The sequence below is a fragment of the Lissotriton helveticus genome, chromosome 9, assembly GCF_964261635.1.
Source record: "Lissotriton helveticus chromosome 9, aLisHel1.1, whole genome shotgun sequence".
Taxonomy (NCBI): domain Eukaryota; kingdom Metazoa; phylum Chordata; class Amphibia; order Caudata; family Salamandridae; genus Lissotriton; species Lissotriton helveticus.
In genome coordinates, this window is record NC_136070.1 from 437,377,837 (window position 1) to 437,396,688 (window position 18,852).

The following is an 18,852-nucleotide window of genomic DNA, read 5'->3' on the forward strand; positions in this document are numbered from 1 at the left end:
GATACCAGATGTCTCTGGTCTAGTTTGCGCTATATAAAACTCTTTAAAACATTTTTTTTTTTTTTTAAAGGGTCTGGACAAGGGATCCTAAAGGCACTGATAAAATGGAAAACTATAAATGAGCCTGGAATATGGTTAAATGTAGCCAGAGTATAGATGAATGTTGCAGGGAAAGCGGTTATGTTGGTGACTGTTTTGCCATTGGTAGATTGCTATAAATTGTTCAATTAACTATGGTCTTACAAAATGTTTTTCCCAGTGAGCAGCTAGTATTTTTGTGATGTTTCTGATATAGTTAATACAAAACTCTTTATGGGTGTACGTTTAAAAAAAAACTGCTTTAAGTTTGTGTTTGCATATGGCACGGTAAACAGATTAATATGAGCTAATCTCAAATTGTCTTTATCAGCATGTGAATCCCAAGAAGCAAACAATTGGTAACTCCTGCAAAGCCTGTGGTTACCGGGGTATGCTCGACACGAAACACAAACTCTGCACTTTCATCCTCAAAAACCCACCTGGTAAGTTGTCAAACTTATCTTTTTTCTATTTCTGGGTTGTTCATTTAAAACTATGACTAGGTATTTTTGCGAGATTAAATCGCCATGTTTGCAACATGTAGATCGCATTCTGTGCACTCTCCTAAAATCGAGAGACATTTTTTGTGTGTTGTCCTATCCATATTGAGGGCGGGAGATAATATGTCTCTTAAGATAGACGATGCGCCTGGACACGGGCAACCTCCTTTATTTTATCTGCTATCTGGGACTGACATTAAGACTGGAATGTTATATGAAGTCGAGAAGCAACTTTAGCATCTGAAAACGTCTGCCTGAACAGGGCTGGTCATACAGCGTGGTGGTCATGAAAAATTCTTACCTTCCATTGTAATTTTGAATTTTTGCACCTGAATCTTTCCTGGATTCACACGCTGTGCATTATTCCACCATCTAGTGGTTGGGTCTGGAATTGTTGTATTCTTCTTTTTGTCGGTGAGCATCGACACCCCACCATTTGGCTTCCTCCTCTGACTTCTGCATCCTTCCTCTGGCTTCTGCATCCTTCCTCTTACTTCTGCATCCTTCCTCTGACTGGAAGCTCCCATCTTTGGTCGCCATCTTCAGATTCCTTTTTTCCCCACTGTTGGGTCTGGTTCCATACGGAAGAAGCTCCAGAGATTTGGAGAGAAGAATCAACAAAAATAGGTGTAACTTGTACAAAACAGAGAGAAATGGCTTTTCGGCGTACGTAACTACATCCAAGCCGGAGTGTGCAGAAAAGGGGAAAGTATGGCACTTCGACATGGAGAATGTGCATGCAGGGGGCTCTGTGCGCAGTAATAAGGCACCTTTCAAATTCTGCAAGAATTGTCACAAGTATGGTTAAAGAGCCGCAACCTTTGCCTGCCGCTGGCTCACCGAAGTGAACATTGCAACATGTGCTCTGCCTTCACCCCAAAAACCTTGAGTAAGAGACAGAAGGGGCCACTACAACATGCAGGGCCAGGGGCCAGCACCGTCACTACGAGATTTGGGCCTTTCCAGCGAAGAGTACGTCACCGAAGGCCCTGAAGTCAACTAGGACACTGACGTCACAGTCGTAGAGGTAGAGAAGGCTTCGAAAGAGGTAAGAGCCGTTCTTAAAAAGGGGATGAGAAACAAAAAAGTTTTAAAGACCTCTAAAAGAGCCTCTGCGTCGAAACAGCCGACAACCGCAGCTGCCGCTGCCAAAGAGAAACAGTCCGTCCAATCCTTAGACAAGCACTCTGTGACTGCAAACTCTCAATCGAAGACTTCAAAAGACTCTCACGAAAAAGACACCTCGGCGTTGAAACAGCCTTCGACGACCGTGTCAGAGCCATCAAGCACAATGAGAGTGGGGCTCTACACCGAAGCACATGTTAGATCTAGGAAAAAGAGGCTAGAAGCAGAGATGACCAATATTTTGCACCGCAAAAAATTATTCGGCAACTGCTTGAAGCAATTCAAGATACCGCCAAATACATTGACCTGAAGTAGAGATCTGTCGCAAGTGCAGCCACCAACGACTCCTGAACCACTCTGCGAAGAGTAATTCTTGAAGGATGAAGGAGACTGAGGCACTAACTTATGTGGGCTCGGAGGCTCGAGACCTACAATGGCAGGATCTTCACGCTGAATCACCAGAAGAGGCGGTAAACACATCCTTTGAGGCATTCACCACCAGTTGGCATTGGGATGTACCACGGGATGTACCACCAAGTCATAAACAAGGGCAGCAGGCACATATAGAGTGCAACTTGAAGAGGAAAAGCCACAATTATGCTTTCTACTAGAAACTTCACTGCCTACGCAATTAAGGAGCCAGTTTCTACACATGCAAGCAAGTTTACTGAATCAAGGGAAAGAGGCATTTAAAGAGCCTGGCACTTGCAAGGCAGTCACCCCAAGGTGTGAGAAGAAATACAAACATTCTTCAAAGGACCCCCTGTACATCAAAGGGTCGGTGCCCCCTGACTCAATCATTCAGTCTACAGCCAGGAAAAGGGCCAATGCACCAACCAATGTTTGACCACCGCCAGACAAAAAGCCTTCAGTGCACATGTTCACAAAATTGTGTGGACATTCAGAAGAATAAAGCACAAGTAGGACAAAAAGTATTACAACATATATTTACAAAACGGCGCTCCTCTTCCAGCCACCACAAAACTAGCAAACCACTACAAAATATATGCACAGCATGTGAATTCAGTAAAGATTTACGCTGCAAAACGTATAGTTTCCTACCTGTCTGTGTAGTTTTGCAGCTTGAAGAATTTTCTGGATTCACTAGCGAACCCACCCTCCTCCACCAGAAAGATGAGACTGGGGGGTGGGGGGGATCCTAAGATGGCGACCAAAGGTGGGAGCTTCAGGAGGAAGCACGTCCGCGTCCCTGGAGGACACCAATTCCGGACCAAACTACTAGATGGAATATTGCACGCCATGTGAGTCCAGAAAATTTTTAAAAGGTGCAAAATTACACCGATAGGTAAACTATACGTTCCATGTTAGCAAAAGTCTGTAGCCTGTGCCTATCAAGGGACTTCAGCAAGGCTAAATGTTTGGGGTGCCAGGCTTTTAGCTGCAAGAACACTACTACTTGTTGGTTTTTTTTAAGCCCCTGGATTGTGCAATTGGCCTAGAGTATGAAGAAAACCCAGTTGTGGGAGAAAGAAACTGCTGTCATTGAGCCATTTGACATTATTTGGATTCACATGCAGGAGCATAGCTGATCTATGGGTATTTTAAGGTACCAAAATGTATAGCAATTTTTAGGGAAGTTGGGCTCCCTACGACTAGAACATGTTGCATGGCATAGTCTTAGTTCAATGCGTCCCAAACGTTTTAGAACCATAACTCAGTTAGAACTGCAAACTTTGTGACTCATCTAGTTTTAATTTATTTTATTTATTTTGGAATCTTTTATAGCGCGCAGTTACCCGTGGGCATCCCGGCGTTTGTTCATGACTCAAGGGAGTGGAGCTAAAAAACCTTTGAAGGGCAGCATTAAGCGGGAAATAAATGCGTTTTGAGAAGCCTTCGGAACTGGATCATGCCAGATTCTAGCTGTAGATTCAGAGGCAACATGTTCCATAGCTTAGCAGCGTTCACCGAAAATCTTCTACCGCCCGTCCGGGCTCTTTTCACTCTAGGCACTTGTAACAAAACTTTATAGTCGGAGCGTAAAGCTCTGGTAGCCTTATAGGGCATCACCATGTTACCCAGAATAGGAGGACCCTTCCCATGCAGGATTTTATGAGCCGTACAGAGATTTAAATGTTATCCTCTCCCGTATTGGAAGCCAATGCAATGCTCTCAGTGCCGGTTTTGCTGACTGAATCCTGGGAATATTCATCAGCAGCCTTGCTGCTGCATTCTGTACTTGTTGTAATTTATTGAGTGTTGCTTCTGGTGCGCCCAGAAAAAGCGCATTACCATAATCCAGCCTTGAGACAATCAGGCCCTGGATAAGAAGTTTCCTAGACGTCGGGGGGGAGAAGAGGTAAAATCTTACGGGCTGATCGGAGCAGAGCAAAGCAAACTCCGGCCGTTTTCTTTGCATGGGTCTTGAAAGACAAATCTTGTTCAAGCCACACGCCCAGCCTTTTGATCTCTTTTTTGGGGCTTGAAGGGTCGCCGAGACAGCTCGGCCAGCTGCCTACCGGCAACGATGGCCCCCGTCTGTCCCAACAGCATCAGCTCTGTTTTAGAACCGTTCAGCTTTAATGATGAGTTGCCCATCCATGTATGCACCTTAGTGCAACAGGTCCGGGCAATCCACCAATTGGGAGAGGGCCACCACCAACTGGGTATCCTCAGCATAGCTGATAATTTTGATGCCCAGTGGTGCCACCACATCCTCCAAAGGGGCCATATAGGCATTGAACAATGTGGGGCTCAGGGAGGAGCCCTGAGGCACACCACATTGAAGGGGGATGGGGGCAGATTGTACACTCCCTTCCCACACTTGATAGGTTCGCTGATGCAAAAACGAAGCAAGCCACTTCAAGGCCATTCCAGTTAGGCCTACCTCTGACAGTCGCTGGAGCAACACCTGATGGTTGACGGTGTCGAAAGCCGCACTAAGGTCCAGGAGGATCACTGCCACTGATCCCCCTGAATCCAAAATGCTCCTGGCTTCTTCCACGACTGCCAGAAGAGCTGTATCAGTGCCTTGGCCTGGCCTGAATCCCGTTTGGGAAATCCGCAACAAACTATTGGATTCCAGGAACTGTGACAGTCGCTTGTTCACCAGTCTCTCCGCGATCTTACCAAACCCAGGCAGCAAGGAAATCGGTCTGAAGTTGGCCAGGTCAGAAGGATCGAGACCAGTTTTTTTCAAAAGGGCCTTTACAACCGCTTTTTTCCAACTCTGTGGAACCACTCCCTGCGCTAACGAAGCATTGATAAGATCTGTTACTGGTGCAGCAATAGAAGTTGCTACCTGCTTCAGATATCTCATCGGGACAGGATCCCTGGGTGAGCCACTTTTTATGGCCCCTAGAACCATGCTGACTTCGTCAATGGTCACTGGACCAAAGGCTTCAAGCTTGTTCTGTACAACACTTCGCTCTTCTATATGTGCTTCCAGGGCTGGCTGAGGTAAGGAGTTTATGATGTTTTCTATTTTCCTATGAAAGTAGTTAGCCAGTTCCTCACATTTCTTTAGAGGATTCTCGTGGCTCACTGATGGTTCTGGAATTTTCAGAAGGTCTCTAAAGACCTTAAAAGACTCTCTCGAGGAGCTAGCCGAGTTCCCAATTCTCTCCTCATAGAACTTGGCTTTGGCATCCCGGAGGGCTGCTTTATATCCTCTAATTGCCGTACGATACTCACTCCGGGTTGCTTCTCCCCAGTCTTTCCTCCAAATCCTCTCTAGCTTTTGACAGCCTTTCCTAAGGGTTCTTAACGTCTGGGTGTACCAAGGGGCTGAACCCACTCTTCTCCCTCTTGGGCGTTCTCTTTTTAGGGAGAATGACGTCCAGGGAGCTGTTTAGCCAATTTTCTAAGTTCTCATCGGCAGTTAGAGGATCCATCACCGGGCGCGGACAGGTAGCATTCAAGTTAGTAGTCCAGCGCTCTACTGGTAGTCTAGACCAAGCTCTGTCTACCAAATAGGCTCTCGGAATCGTCGCCTCCATTGATTCGTATTGCCAATTAAAAGGAACCAGAAAATTATCCGACCATGGCAGCGCCAGAGGGGGTCAAGGATTCGATCCGGTCCATGTTCGAAAGGACCGGATCTAGTAAATGACCCTTACAATGCGTGGCCCCTGAGTTAATCAGCCCAATCTCCAGGGCTTTCAAGTCGCCCTGCAAGTCGACAGCCATTGTGTCCTCGGGGTCGTCAAAGTGGAGATTAAAATCTCCAAGTGCGACAAAATTTGCTGTCGACGATGCCAGGAGCGTAACAGTTTCCACCAATGAGCGGGTGAAAGTGCCTGCACCCCCCGGTGGGCGATACACTAGTAGGCCTGACATGGAGGTCGTGGCTGACATCCGTAGTGAGAATTGACAGCTCTCACAATCGCGTACCCCCCCATCCTGGGCTCTACAGACCAGTGTGTCCCTATAAATGATCGCAATACCACCTCCCCGTCCAATAGGTCTATCTAGGTGATAGATGAGATTGCCAGGGGGGAGTGCTTGCACCAAATCTGGGCCCGAACTAGACGTAGTCCAGGTCTCTGATAAAAACAAGACATCCAAATCATGATCTTGTATAAGAGAATTAATTTCGGTAGAATGACTAGGCAGGGATCTACAATTCAGCACAGCCAATCGTAAGGCCCTACTCCCTATGATTCTCTGATCTTTCGTGCTATGCCTACACGTCACAAAAGGTTAAATCACTTTTATGGATAACATTACAAGGTCCCTCCTCCAAAGGACGCAATTATATCAAATCGTTTCTAGTATATGTCACACCAACCTTTGGACAAAGGACCAGTGTGTCTGGCCCTAAGCCCGTCTGGGCCCGGATGGGCACAGACGGGCTGAACTCTGGCGTAACTCCGGCGGACCCACTGCGCGTGCCCGCTGCGCGTTAGCATGGCCGCTTTTTATAAGAGGTCTAGCGTCCTTGTGACGACTAGACCGTATGAAGAGGCGTCCCACTCACCCCCAAGATGGCCGCCAAATTAACATGAGTTGGGCATTGTTGTGGCTATTTTGGTTGGTGTTTTAAAGCATTGTGTGGTAATGCGTTTCCATTCAAATGGCCACCTAAATTTGCCCGCCAAACAGTTTTACTGATAAAACTATATTGCCCACAAATGATGTGTGGAAATTGGGTGTCGGTGAAGTGTCTTGATCATTTTAAAATCTGCCCACAGTTTGGGAAACACTGATAGTTGATTAATGTGCCAGATTAGGTGGATCCTTAAAGTGTCAATACATCATCTAATGCAATGCCTGTTTCACCTCTGTCAGTTCTGGAATACACTGCATATTTGCAAAACGGGGAGTTTAACAACACACTTCACTACTACCGTCATTTTGAAAGACAAGGATTAAAGGGCACCACACCTAGAGTGGTCCTAGTGGCATGTTGGGGCTTTTTGTGGCACCAACATGCTGAAAAAAGGCTCATTTGTTTTATGCCCAGTTTTCTTTTTAAAAAGTGGGCTTGGTTGCATTTACGTATACACTTAGACATTGAGCTAGACTTTCCTAAGCTTAAGAACCATACACTCCGAATAGTCTTATAAACTCTTGCGAAAAGTTTCACTCTTCTGCATTAACCAACCCTTGGTGCTTTGTACTGTCTTTTTTTTCACAAGACCTCAAACAGTTCCTGAGCGAGCTTTGCACCTACTGAACAATGAGAAGAGCTTTTGTGTTCATTCTGAAATATACATGCACCATTAGAAAGGCGAACCAGCGTTTTGTGCGTACACTACCGCATTTGGGAAATGCCATGTCCAACACTGGAATTGCTAGATGATTGTTAAATGTATTTCACATACTTTTAGTGTTCCAAAGAGCACAAATTTATAAAAGCGGGCTGCAATGGCTGTTTAGGCAAAATCCCTTTAGGCTACAGTTGCAAAGCAGGCACGTGTTCACACATTCACTAGACAATACTATGTTGAAATTAAATTGGACCCATTTAACCTGTTTACCACGGCGGCAATTCCGCCGCGGTGCTGGCTGGCGTTCTATTGCGCAGGCGTGGCCACGACGGCCAACGGACGTGCGCAGAACTACTAAGGTAGTGCTCGCGACTGCTGTTGGCTGACTGGCGCACTTAACGGGTTAATAGCATGTTCTCATCTTTTTGACTACTTCTAAGAAGGAGAGTTCAGTATTTGCAGTCTATTCTCAGCATATGATCTCCACATCATGCTGCAAATAGAATGTTACTGCAACACTTGCTTTGCAGCATGTAGTGTTGCACATTAATGTGCTTGTCTGCCTCCATGGTTGCAGGGCTGCTAAAGAACGTGTACTACATTCGTTACACTTGCAATTCCCCCACACACTACCTCCTTTTAGTGATGGTAAAAACATGCAAACTGTCTGCGGTGGAGTTGGAGTTTTGGTGCATTGTAGGTTTTGGGGCTGGGATGAGTTATTCGCTACAAGTCTTCTATTTCAAAACCAACACAACATGGCAGGAAATGGTACAGCATGTCTTTCTGCACACTGCAAGCCAGGTGTTGCTGGTAAGTAATATACTTTCTATATGCAAGCAACACTCTGTGCTAGGTGTTTTATTACCTTTCACAATTTTCGCTTGCTAGAGCAATTGAAAATCTGAAGAGCGTCTAATCTTATAGTAGATGCTGTTCTTCTGATTTTTAACATTGTTTCACATGAAATTTGTTTTCTGAAGTAATCTAAATCCTTTTTCTTTGAAAGGTCAAAATCTGCTTTCTGAGCAAGCAGTTAAGGAAACACAAGTGTTTGTATCCACAGTCCTTTCTGTCTGCTGCACTTGCCATCCTCAAGGAGGTTGACCAGACCTTATCTGGCACAATGGACACCAGTGGGCATACCAACCATTGGACTTTAACACCCCCACTTTTTTGTTGACTGATACTGGTGGTAACTGACCTTATAAAAAGAAGCTTTGCAGCGTGAATCTTTTCACTATTCTGTGCATTATTCCGCCATCTAGTGGTTGGGTCCTGAAATGTAGTAGGTCTGTTTTTTTTTCCTTGGGTTTTTTCGTGGTCGTTGCCATACCACCATTTGGTGTCCTTCTGTGACTTCGACGTGCTTCCTCTGGAAGTTCCCACCTTGGATGCCATCTTCAGATTCTTTTTTTTCCCCGCCATTGGGTCTTTATCAATACGGAAGGCGCTCCTGAAGTTTGGGGAGAAGAATCGACAAAATAACAAATTCATCAAGCAAACCACTTTATTGACATACAGGGGGCTTCCTGTGCGAGGTAATGGACAAGACACATTCAAGTTCTGCGACAGTTGTAATAAGTACACACCGAAGGATCCGCTTTCGGTCTGTCACCTTTGCCTGCCGCTGGACCACCGAACATTGCAACGCATGCTCTAGCGTTCACTCCGAAGACTTTAAGGGTGAGAGAGAGGCAGAGAAGCAAATTACAGCATGCAGGGTCATGGACCTGGGCCTCTCCAGCAAAGAGGACCATGTCGCCGAAGGGCCTGAACTACGAGTGCGCCGCGCAAGACCCAGTCGTCTAGGTCGGAAGAAAACCGCAAAGGAGGTAGGAGAAGCATCGACCCAAACAGTCAGACAAGCCACGAAAGAGTGACTCTGAGTCCTTGAAAGGAGCCTTGGCGTCGAAACAGTTGATGGCCACAATTGTGTCCGAGGACACAGTCAGTTCCTTTGTCAAGGATTCCTAGACGGCTTAAACCCTAGAAAAGACAAACGTCTAAAGACCAGTCACGAAAAGGACGGTTCAGCGTCGAAAAAAGTGTTGAACAAGCTTAGACGTCTACAAGCTTGTAGCCAAAATGGCCAGCATCTTGCAACGCTGAGTCACAAGATCTATAGTGGCAAGATCTCTACGCTGAATCGCCGGAAGGGGTAGACCCATATCCCTCGAGGCCCTCACCACCAGATGACATTGGGATGTTCAATCGAGTGATAAAGGAGTAGACACTTATGGAGTGCAATTAGAGGAATAAAAGACACAATCGTGTTTTCTTCTAGAGACCTTGCTGCCTACACCGTCAAGGAGTAAACTCCTTCCAATGCTACCTAGTCTACTGGACCAGGGTAAGGAAGCCATTAAAGAACATGCAAGGCAGTCACACCAAGGGGTGAGGAAAAATACAAACGCGCCTCTAAGGATCCTATCTACATCAGGGGATCAGTGCTATCTCACTCAATGATCACTTCCACAGATAGGAAGAGAGCAAATGTACCCACTAATGTGGGGCCGCCACCAGACAAAGAGCAAAAGAATGGAGCTCATGGGAAGAAAGGTGGAACGAAGTGCGACAATTCAGTGGCGCACAGCAAATTCAAATGCATTAATCAACAGACATGCATGTCAACACTGGGAGGAAGTAGGGGAACTACTAAAACACCTGCCAGACAAATTCCAAAAAAGGGCAAGCCACTTGGTGGAAGAGGGGAAGAACATGGCGAACACATGTTTAAAGTCTGCTCTAGATGTGGCAGAAACATCTAGCAGACTGATGATAATCGGGGTCACTGAAAGAAGACACACCGACTACGAATTTCAGGTTTCAAACCAGAAGTACAAAATAACATATTAATCTCCCCATTCAATGGTGAACAGCTGTTCGGAACAGCTGTGGACGACACATTAAACCAATTGATAAAGGAGAATGAGACTGCAAGGTCCATCGGGGCACTACAAGTCAGAGGCATGCATAGGGCCGCACCCTACCAGCAGGCAGGGAGGGATAACCACCAACCTGTAGCCTTGCATCAGACTTTTCAGCAAGGTTACCAAGGAGTAAGCCAGGGCCAACAGGACCAGCAACAAGGGTGGCAATGCCAACACAAAAGGCAATCCTTTCGAGGAAGAGGCCAAACAGAGTGGGACAGCAACCCACCTCCAAGTGACTTCACTGCAATGCACACAACTCCTCAGAGGGTGCAACAGAGAAACCGAAGGCAAGAACCTGTCCCAAAGAAAAAACAAACCAATCCTTCAACATGTAACACCAGCGGGAAGCGGAATAAAAAACTTCTTACACAAATGGAAGAGAATTACATCCGACAGAAGGATATTAAACATTATACAATACGGATACTGCATAGAACTTACAAAACAACCTCCAAGCAAAAAACCAAACCAGGTTCATTCAGCAAAAGAACCACCTAATTTGCTTGAATTGCAAGAGCTTCTGAACAAAAATGCCATAGGGGAAGGTACCATACAAGGAAAGGAACAAAGGCGTATATTCCACTTATTTCCTCCTACCAAAGGTGGAAGGACCCTTACGGCCGATAGTAGACTTATGTTCCTAAACCGGTTCATAAAGACTCCAATTCAAAATGACAACCATACAAGAGGTAATACCTCAGATACAGGAAGAGGACTACATGGCAGCTACAGACTTGAAGGATTCATACTTGCACATCCCCATGAACAGCAATCGGAAGGGTCTATTAAGATTTGTGATCAACAAAACACCAATCATTTTTGGTGCTAGCATTCGTAATGAAATAAGCACCAAGAGTCTACACCAAATTCCTAGTAGCAGCCTGCCTAAGAAGGCATGGGATTCATGTCTATCCATACCTAGACGACTGGTTAGTAAGAGCAAGCTCATACAATCTTTGCAAACACATACAGCAAGTCGTAGAGACATTGGTCCAACTCTGTTTCTCAATACACTGGGAGAAATCATCAACAGAACCAGTAAAAATATTCTTGGGGGCAGAAATCAACACCATACTAGGAAAGGTATTTCCAAGCACGAAGAGAACATTAGCAATACTGAAGGAGACACATCTGTACCAAAGGGGCAATCTCTGACCGTGAGAACAGTAGGGGAACTGTTCGGGATGATGACTTCATGCATTCATCTAGTACCAAACATTCAACTTCACATGAGACCATTCCAGGAATGGCTTCAACAGTCACTGGCAACGGAATTGGGAGGATCTAGTGGTTGTCACAAACAGTTCATCAGTAAATGGCATGTTGGAACAGAAAAAAACATAGCACCGGGGAGACTTTTCACACAGCCAACTCAAACAGTGACCATTACAGATGCTTCACAGCTAGGATGGGGAGTGCACATGAACAACCTCAAAGTAAGGGGAATGTGGGACAACAGGATGCAGAAAAACATCAACTTCCTGGAGTTAAAGACAGTGTTCCTAGCCTTAAAAGCCTTTCAGAAATAGCTTTAAGAGTGTTCATTCAAACTGACCATACAGCTACCATGTTTTACATCAAAAAAGGAGGAACCAATCATTAACATGGTCATCCCTAGCCCAAGCATTATGGAGATGGGCAATCCCAAGGAAAATAGACTTGCTAGCAATACATCTTCCAGGGAAGGGCCTTGTAGAAGTGTACAGACTGAGCAGACAAGTGTCAGCATCCCAGGAGTGGGAAATAAATCCAACAAATTTCAAAAATGGGGAACTCCGCAAATCAATCTATTTGCGACACCCCACAATGCAAAATGCCCAAACTTCGCATCCAGGCAACCGTGCAAGCAGTCCCTAGGGAATGCGCTATGGATGGACTGGTCAGGGACATTTGCATACACTTTTCCCCCGATACCACTGCTACAGTGTAATCAACAAGTGCAGAGTCGGCCATATGACATTAATACTCATAGCACCTCAGTGGGCCAGACAAACCTTGTTCCCACAGATAATGGAGATGACTCACGGGGAAGAGCACAAGTTCCCCAAAAGAAAGTACCTATTAATAATGCAAACCGGAAAGGTGCTACAACCAGAGAGCCTAAGCCTAGCAGCGTGGCTCCTGAAGACTTAGAATTCTCTCACCTCAAACAACCAGAGAGCACAATGGCAGTACTCTGAGAAGCAAGAACCTACAACAAGGAAGTGTTGCACATCTAAATGGAAAAGATTCTCTCAATGGTGCCTTAGAGAAAAACTTACAAAAGAGATCACAAAAGAATCCACAGAACTAAAATACTTAACATTTACTACAGAGTAAACTAAGCTACACATCAATAAGGGTACACTTAGCAGCAATAATAGCATGCACAAGGGGAGAGACAGGAAAGTTTCTTCACAACCCATGTGGTCAAAAGATTCCTAGAAGGAGCAAAGAGAATAGCGCCTCCAAAGAGCATGCCACTACTTGCATGGAACCCTAATGTAGTACTAGCTCAAATGACGAAGGCACTACTCTAACCAATGCACAAAAACGCTATGAATGCTCACACTAAAAACCGCGTTTAGTGGGAATTACATCACTACGTAGAGTAAGTGAATTGCAAGCCCGAACACTGCAAGAGCACTAATTCCAAATACATAATAACAGAATAGTACTGAGAATTGATCAACAATTTATGCCAAAGGTGGTATCAAAGTTCCACGTAAACAAAGCAATACAAATACCACAAGCAGAAAGAACGTTGCACACCGTGGACGCTAGGAGGGCAGTCATTTACTACATAGAAAGAACCTAAGAATACAGGAAAACAAAACTATTCTTTATCATTTGCCAACACTCTTCTTGGGCGACCAGTCACAAAGAATACCCATTGCAAGATGTATTGCTCAAGTCATGCAATTGGGCCACAAACAGCCAGGTCAAACATTACAAGGAGCACCGCACTCATTGTACAAAAAAAAGGAGCAACAATAGCTTTTCTAGCGAATACACCTATTCAAGGCATTTGCCAAGCAGCAACATGGTCTTCAGTGCACACGTTCACAAAGCACTACTGTGTGGATATGCACATGAATAGAGAAGCACCAGTAGGACAAAAGGTCTTACAACATATATTCACAGACCAACACTAATCTTTCACCCAACCACCACGACTAACAAACCGCTACAAACTCTCTGCACAGCATAGTGAATCCAGAAAATATTCATGCTGCAAAACCGCTTCTTACCGGTCGGTGTAGATTAGCAGCTTGAAGAATTTTCTGGATTCACTAGGCAATCCACCCTCCTCCGCCAGAAAGATGAGACAGGAGGAAGAAATAAAGATGACAAACTAACAATTGGGGGGGAATTCTGAAGATGGAGACCAAAGGTGGTAGCTTCCGGAGGAAGCACGTTGATATCATAGGGCACCAAATGATGGTATATCGACGCCCTCCGGCCACGAAAATAAAAAACTACAATTCCAGACCCAACCACTAGATGGCGGAATAATGCACAGCATAGTGAATCCAGAAAATTCTTCAAGCTGCAAAACTACACACACGTAAACTATACGTTTTTATCTGCCCTGGAATTAGTGAAATTGCACATTTCCCTCCCAACATTGTGGTAAAGTGCTTCCCAAAATTGGCTTTTGTGCTAGTAGCACTGTGGGGTGAGGATCTACAATATTGATACATATTCAGAACCCCTAAGGTCTCCACAGGGGAGGGGGGTTTTGAGGTTCTGTAGCTATAGGTAGGGTCCTTATAAAAGATGTTTTATAAGCCAGGTGGTGGACAAATTACCCTGTTTTAATTTCCTCATTGCATATCACCAACATAGGTTAGCATGGCAAAGTTATTGATTAAGAACTAAAGAAAAGGGGGGTCATAAAAATATAATTCAAGGACTCCGTAGAATGGTATTGCTAAAACCAACAATATACTATTGAATTTATCCTAAAATGTATTGGCGGGAAGTTGTAAGACTTTGTAAGCCAAAATTCTGACATTACATTTTGGAGAAATAGTGCTTTCTGGGAGACCATTGTGACACTTTAGAGGAAGTGGTCATACTCTGGGGTGTTACCCTGCACCTCATTGGACAGGTGTGCCCTCCTACTTGACCCTCAAGAACACCAAATTAGTATCTGAGAGGGGCAGTGCCTCTCATCAGCTTGAAACTTTAGAATGAAGGGTCCAAGCTGGAGGTTTGATTTGCACCAACCAGGCCCTGCATGGAGTACTGTGCCTGCTGCATTATTTGAAACTACAGCACGTTAGATGTTCCTTACTTCAATAGGAATAAAGTGGGGACGCCAAGCTGGAAACTTGACTTGCACCATCAGGCCCTGCATTCTGACGGACTGCGCCGGCTTCGTATATGGGACTACAGCCCCCTGGATGTAACTTGTTTCAAGAGGAGTAAAAAGTGGGCTCCCTGCATCAACTCCACCAAGAGTCCCCTGCCTGGAGTGTATCCAGAGGACTTTTATGGGTGTTGTGCAAGTTCCTTGTGGGAATTGTGGTCCCCACTTTCAAGGACCATCTTGGAGATTCCAGACCCTTGGATTGTGTTTTGGACAGTTTGGACCTGCAGAAGGAGATCCTCACTGAATTCGACCTGCTGCAGGAGGCTCTACGGCGACTAGTAAGAAATCCTCCGAAAAGTTTCCAAGTGTGAAGATAAGATCTTGACCAGGTCTCCGTCGTGGTTAGCCTCAAACTTTGTCCCGGTCAGAAGCAGAGCATTAGAAAGTGTTTTACCTTAAAAAAAAAAAAAAATTCATCTCTGGTTCCCTACAGTGTTTTTTCCCCCCGTTTTGGTGTCATTTTAAAGATAAAGACATTTTTATAAATGGTTGCATTTTTGTGTACTTCGTTATTTACCGAGTGGTGTTTTTAAATGCTTTACATACCTCTTTGAAGTTAAGCCTGCCTGCTCACAGCCAAGCTACCAAGGATTGAGCATGAGAACAATTTTCTAAAACCTATTCCGAACCCTATATTAGCAGTATTATTGCCAGTGGTAAATGTACATCTGCCACTACTAATCTACTTTCAAACTATATGCATGCAGCAAACACTGTTCTTGAGAGCGGGTGGGTGGGTGTGTTCCATTCTTTTATTCTGCCCAAGTATGTAGGTGAACAGTAGAACTAACTTTTCGAATAATATCCTTAATTGGAAAGCATGTATATGGGGCACTTAAAGACTTGTAGGACTCTTGCAGTACCAAAGACGTTCCCAGTCCATATACAAGCAGTCTTGTACAGGATGAGGCTTTTGATTTCATGTGGTTTAGTATCATTACAATCTCCAGTCCTTGATTACCAGTCCCACCTACCCAATCAGTTTCTGCCATAGTCCACATATAAAGGTGCTGAAAGTTGTTGACCGTACTCCTGCAAGATGTAGTTGAGATGGTTCACAAAGTAATAGTATTCTATTTAATTTCAATTTTTGTAAAAGAAATGCAGATGCATGACCATGGTAAATGAAACCTTACATACTCAACAAACATGAGACTTTGCTTGTTCACTGAACCCCCAATCACTGACTCTTTCAGATTAAGAGGGCTTTTGCTTGGATCTTCTCATGGTGTATTTTTTCAGATCCACCCTCCACATGCCTCCAAATTATTTACCCCCTTAAAACTGTAGACCAGGACCCAATGATTGGCGTACAAATTTTCTCTTGACAGCAAAGGGCCATTACTGTCCTCGTGCACAAAGTCCTGACACTCATGTTTTGCCTCTCATTGCAACAGTGGCTTCCACATTAAACACCCATTTCTTCCATGTTACCAATTTTGAAATTGACCTCTCCAATAAAAAATACTTAAGCCACCTGCACAACTCTTAGATCGTTCTTCAGTCTCCGCATAGAGAGAATACTTCAGTCATCAGGCTGTAGATGTATGCTTGAGTCTGAATAAACGAATGGATGACTTCTAAACTGGTTACCGCCTAGCTGTCCACAAATTCCTCTTCAGCCATTTCTAGCAAACCGGACTCTGTCCTGTCCCTGGGATACAGCCGGAGATGGACAATTCAATCTGGTTAATGACGCAAAAGCAAATGTTCTCATGAACCAACCAGAGCCGAGTGAAGCCCTTGTACTTGACTTTCTGGCAGCCTACATATTTGTTCGTTTCTGTGAGGAAGAGGATGTGGGTTACATCTGACACTCTGGGAGAAGATTGCAGATTGCTTGGCGTAGGACGAAGAGCATGGCTGTATTGTACAAAATCTGACTCCTCCCACAATAGAATACCATTGCTTGGGTGCTCCAAGAAGAGCACTAAATGTGCACTAGGCTACCATAGTGCTGGCCCCTCTGGTCATAAAGATGTAGTGTTTTAATGTAGATATTTTTAATTTTGAAAGAAAATGAAGAGTGGCTACCCTTTCTGGATCTTGAACGCTTGGCAAATCTATAAAGCATCCTTACGGGTGACTTTGCTAACCAATGTCTTAAAGTGCATTCGATCGGTGAAGACCATTTGGCGTTCTGAAAAAAGCTTGTTTTCCCCCTACCAGTGCATGGATTGCACTGGAAATTCCTGTGCTTAACGGTAGATCGCTACCAGATCAAAGCACCGCCTTTCAGCCTCACGTTAACACCAGGTACATGAAATACTTTGCTGTGGCTCACTAATGTCGTCCCATACCTCGACAATTGGGACTAGATGCAAGGGCCTTCTGGCTATGTAGTCTTGCGGATCCCACAGATTAAGACTCTTACAAGGAGGGCTAGACATGCGTTTAAAGAGTCTCGACAACTACGTTGAAAGAATGGCAGAGACGAGCTGTAGTCTGGTATACTATATTTATATGACCGGACGTTTTTGAGATCAAACCACAACTTCATATGACCAGACATCTCATTCAAGGGCCGACAAGCACATATCACCCTAGAGCAGTATTTTGGGGATCTGTAGGAGAAAAAATAGAACATAAACACTGAGAGCAGTCAGGCTAGATTTGAAGGCCTTCCTACGTATTCTGCAACACGATTAAACCCCCACATTACAGTCCTAGCAGTGTAAAGACTAATTGTTAGGCAATAAGTTCTGTTACACAGTGCCGCTATGCTGATATCATGCATCCTTAATGGGGTATTTCATGTGTACATTTGACTGAAATCCTGTGCAAGAGGATAGAAGTTGCAGAAAACAGGATCACTATTTCAAGCACATGAATCTGAAGGATTTAACTGTTGTATAACTGTAGTTACAGGTAAGTAACGTAACTCCTTGCATGTACTTCAAACTTCTGTTTAGAAAATTTATTTTACAAGAAGCGTCGCTTGTCAGCAAATTGTTTACATTGTACCCTAAATGTTTTGCAGCACCCACTGAACATTTGAGATTTAGATCAAAGCTGAAATATAAGTTGTGTACTGCTGTAAGTTGCACAACTAACTTCAGCAATAGAAATCCCCTTTGAAATGTATGGGCTATATTCTGTTCTTTCAAAACAATTAATCTCTCAGGTTAATTTAGATCTAAAGAGTGTTCATGTCTAATGTTGACAACTTCTGTAGAGGTATGAAATGACTAAACCGTAACTAATTGAAAATTAGTATGTTAGGAGTAAATGACTGGCTTTTTGCCCATGCGTTAATGTGCATCTTGACGGTTTCTTATTGTAGAGAACTGTGATGGCGGTACTGGAAAAAAGGAAAAGGACAAGAAAAATCGAAAGGGTAAAGAGAAGGAGAATGGTTCTTCATCCAGCAATGATAATCCATTAGATGAGATCAGCCCTCCCCGTGTGGTAAGAAAATAATTAGAAAGTAGTCCCTCTAAAATGTGAGCTGATTTTTTTACTAGTTTGTACTTTTAGTTTGCATATAGACTAGGTGGAGTATCTGTTCCAACTTCAACCAGTGGTCTCAACCTTTTCTGTAGTAAGAGCTACTTCTGATCAGTACTGAAAGCCTAGCAACTTTTTTAAAAATTGTTTGTATTGATGCAGTGGTCAATAAGTACACATACATAGAATCATTTCAGCGTTATATATCATATCCGTTCTTATCGCGGTCATTAGTAATGGTAGAACAATGACATTTTCATTTCCTTATGTTTCGTAACATAGTATTTCAACTTACATTAACTCCCTCTTCCCTCCCCCTCAGCACTCAGTAAATATAGTAGTCCATATCCGTCAGGCAACGCCTCGCATCAGTATAACTATGAGATCGACATAACGGCCATCTCGTCTTCCCTTTATATATCGAGTGTTACATATTAAATAAACTAGTTTCGCAACCCGAACTGCTTACCTGTACAGATGTATCCTAAGGCATTGAGTACAAGCGCTTGTTCGTGGTGTACTTTCCTCTCATGGTTACTCATTCAAAGTGCGCCGTGGCGCAGGTTTCAAACTCTCATTAACAAATTCTAGTCTAGTGAGTTGTATGTCTTTCTTAGGCCTCTACGTTCCTCTCTTTGTAATTCCAGACCATCAGCTTTCCCCCCATCTCAACACCTCCCCGTGCCAGGTCTCAATATCTGGCGGCTTAGCTGATTTCCACCTCATTGCTATCGTTC

The 18,852-nt window shown here is 44.2% G+C and overlaps 1 protein-coding gene across 2 annotated transcripts in view; it reads left to right on the forward strand.

Annotated features, from left to right (window-relative positions):
• Window positions 1-18,852, forward strand: part of EIF5 (eukaryotic translation initiation factor 5) — a 121,185-nt gene that overhangs the window by 22,586 nt on the left and 79,747 nt on the right. For both annotated transcript variants that reach the window (XM_078660237.1, XM_078660238.1), the window contains 2 exons: window positions 410-521; window positions 17,952-18,076. In XM_078660237.1, coding sequence (XP_078516363.1) covers window positions 410-521; window positions 17,952-18,076 — 237 coding nt within the window. The remainder of the gene's footprint in view (window positions 1-409; window positions 522-17,951; window positions 18,077-18,852) is intronic.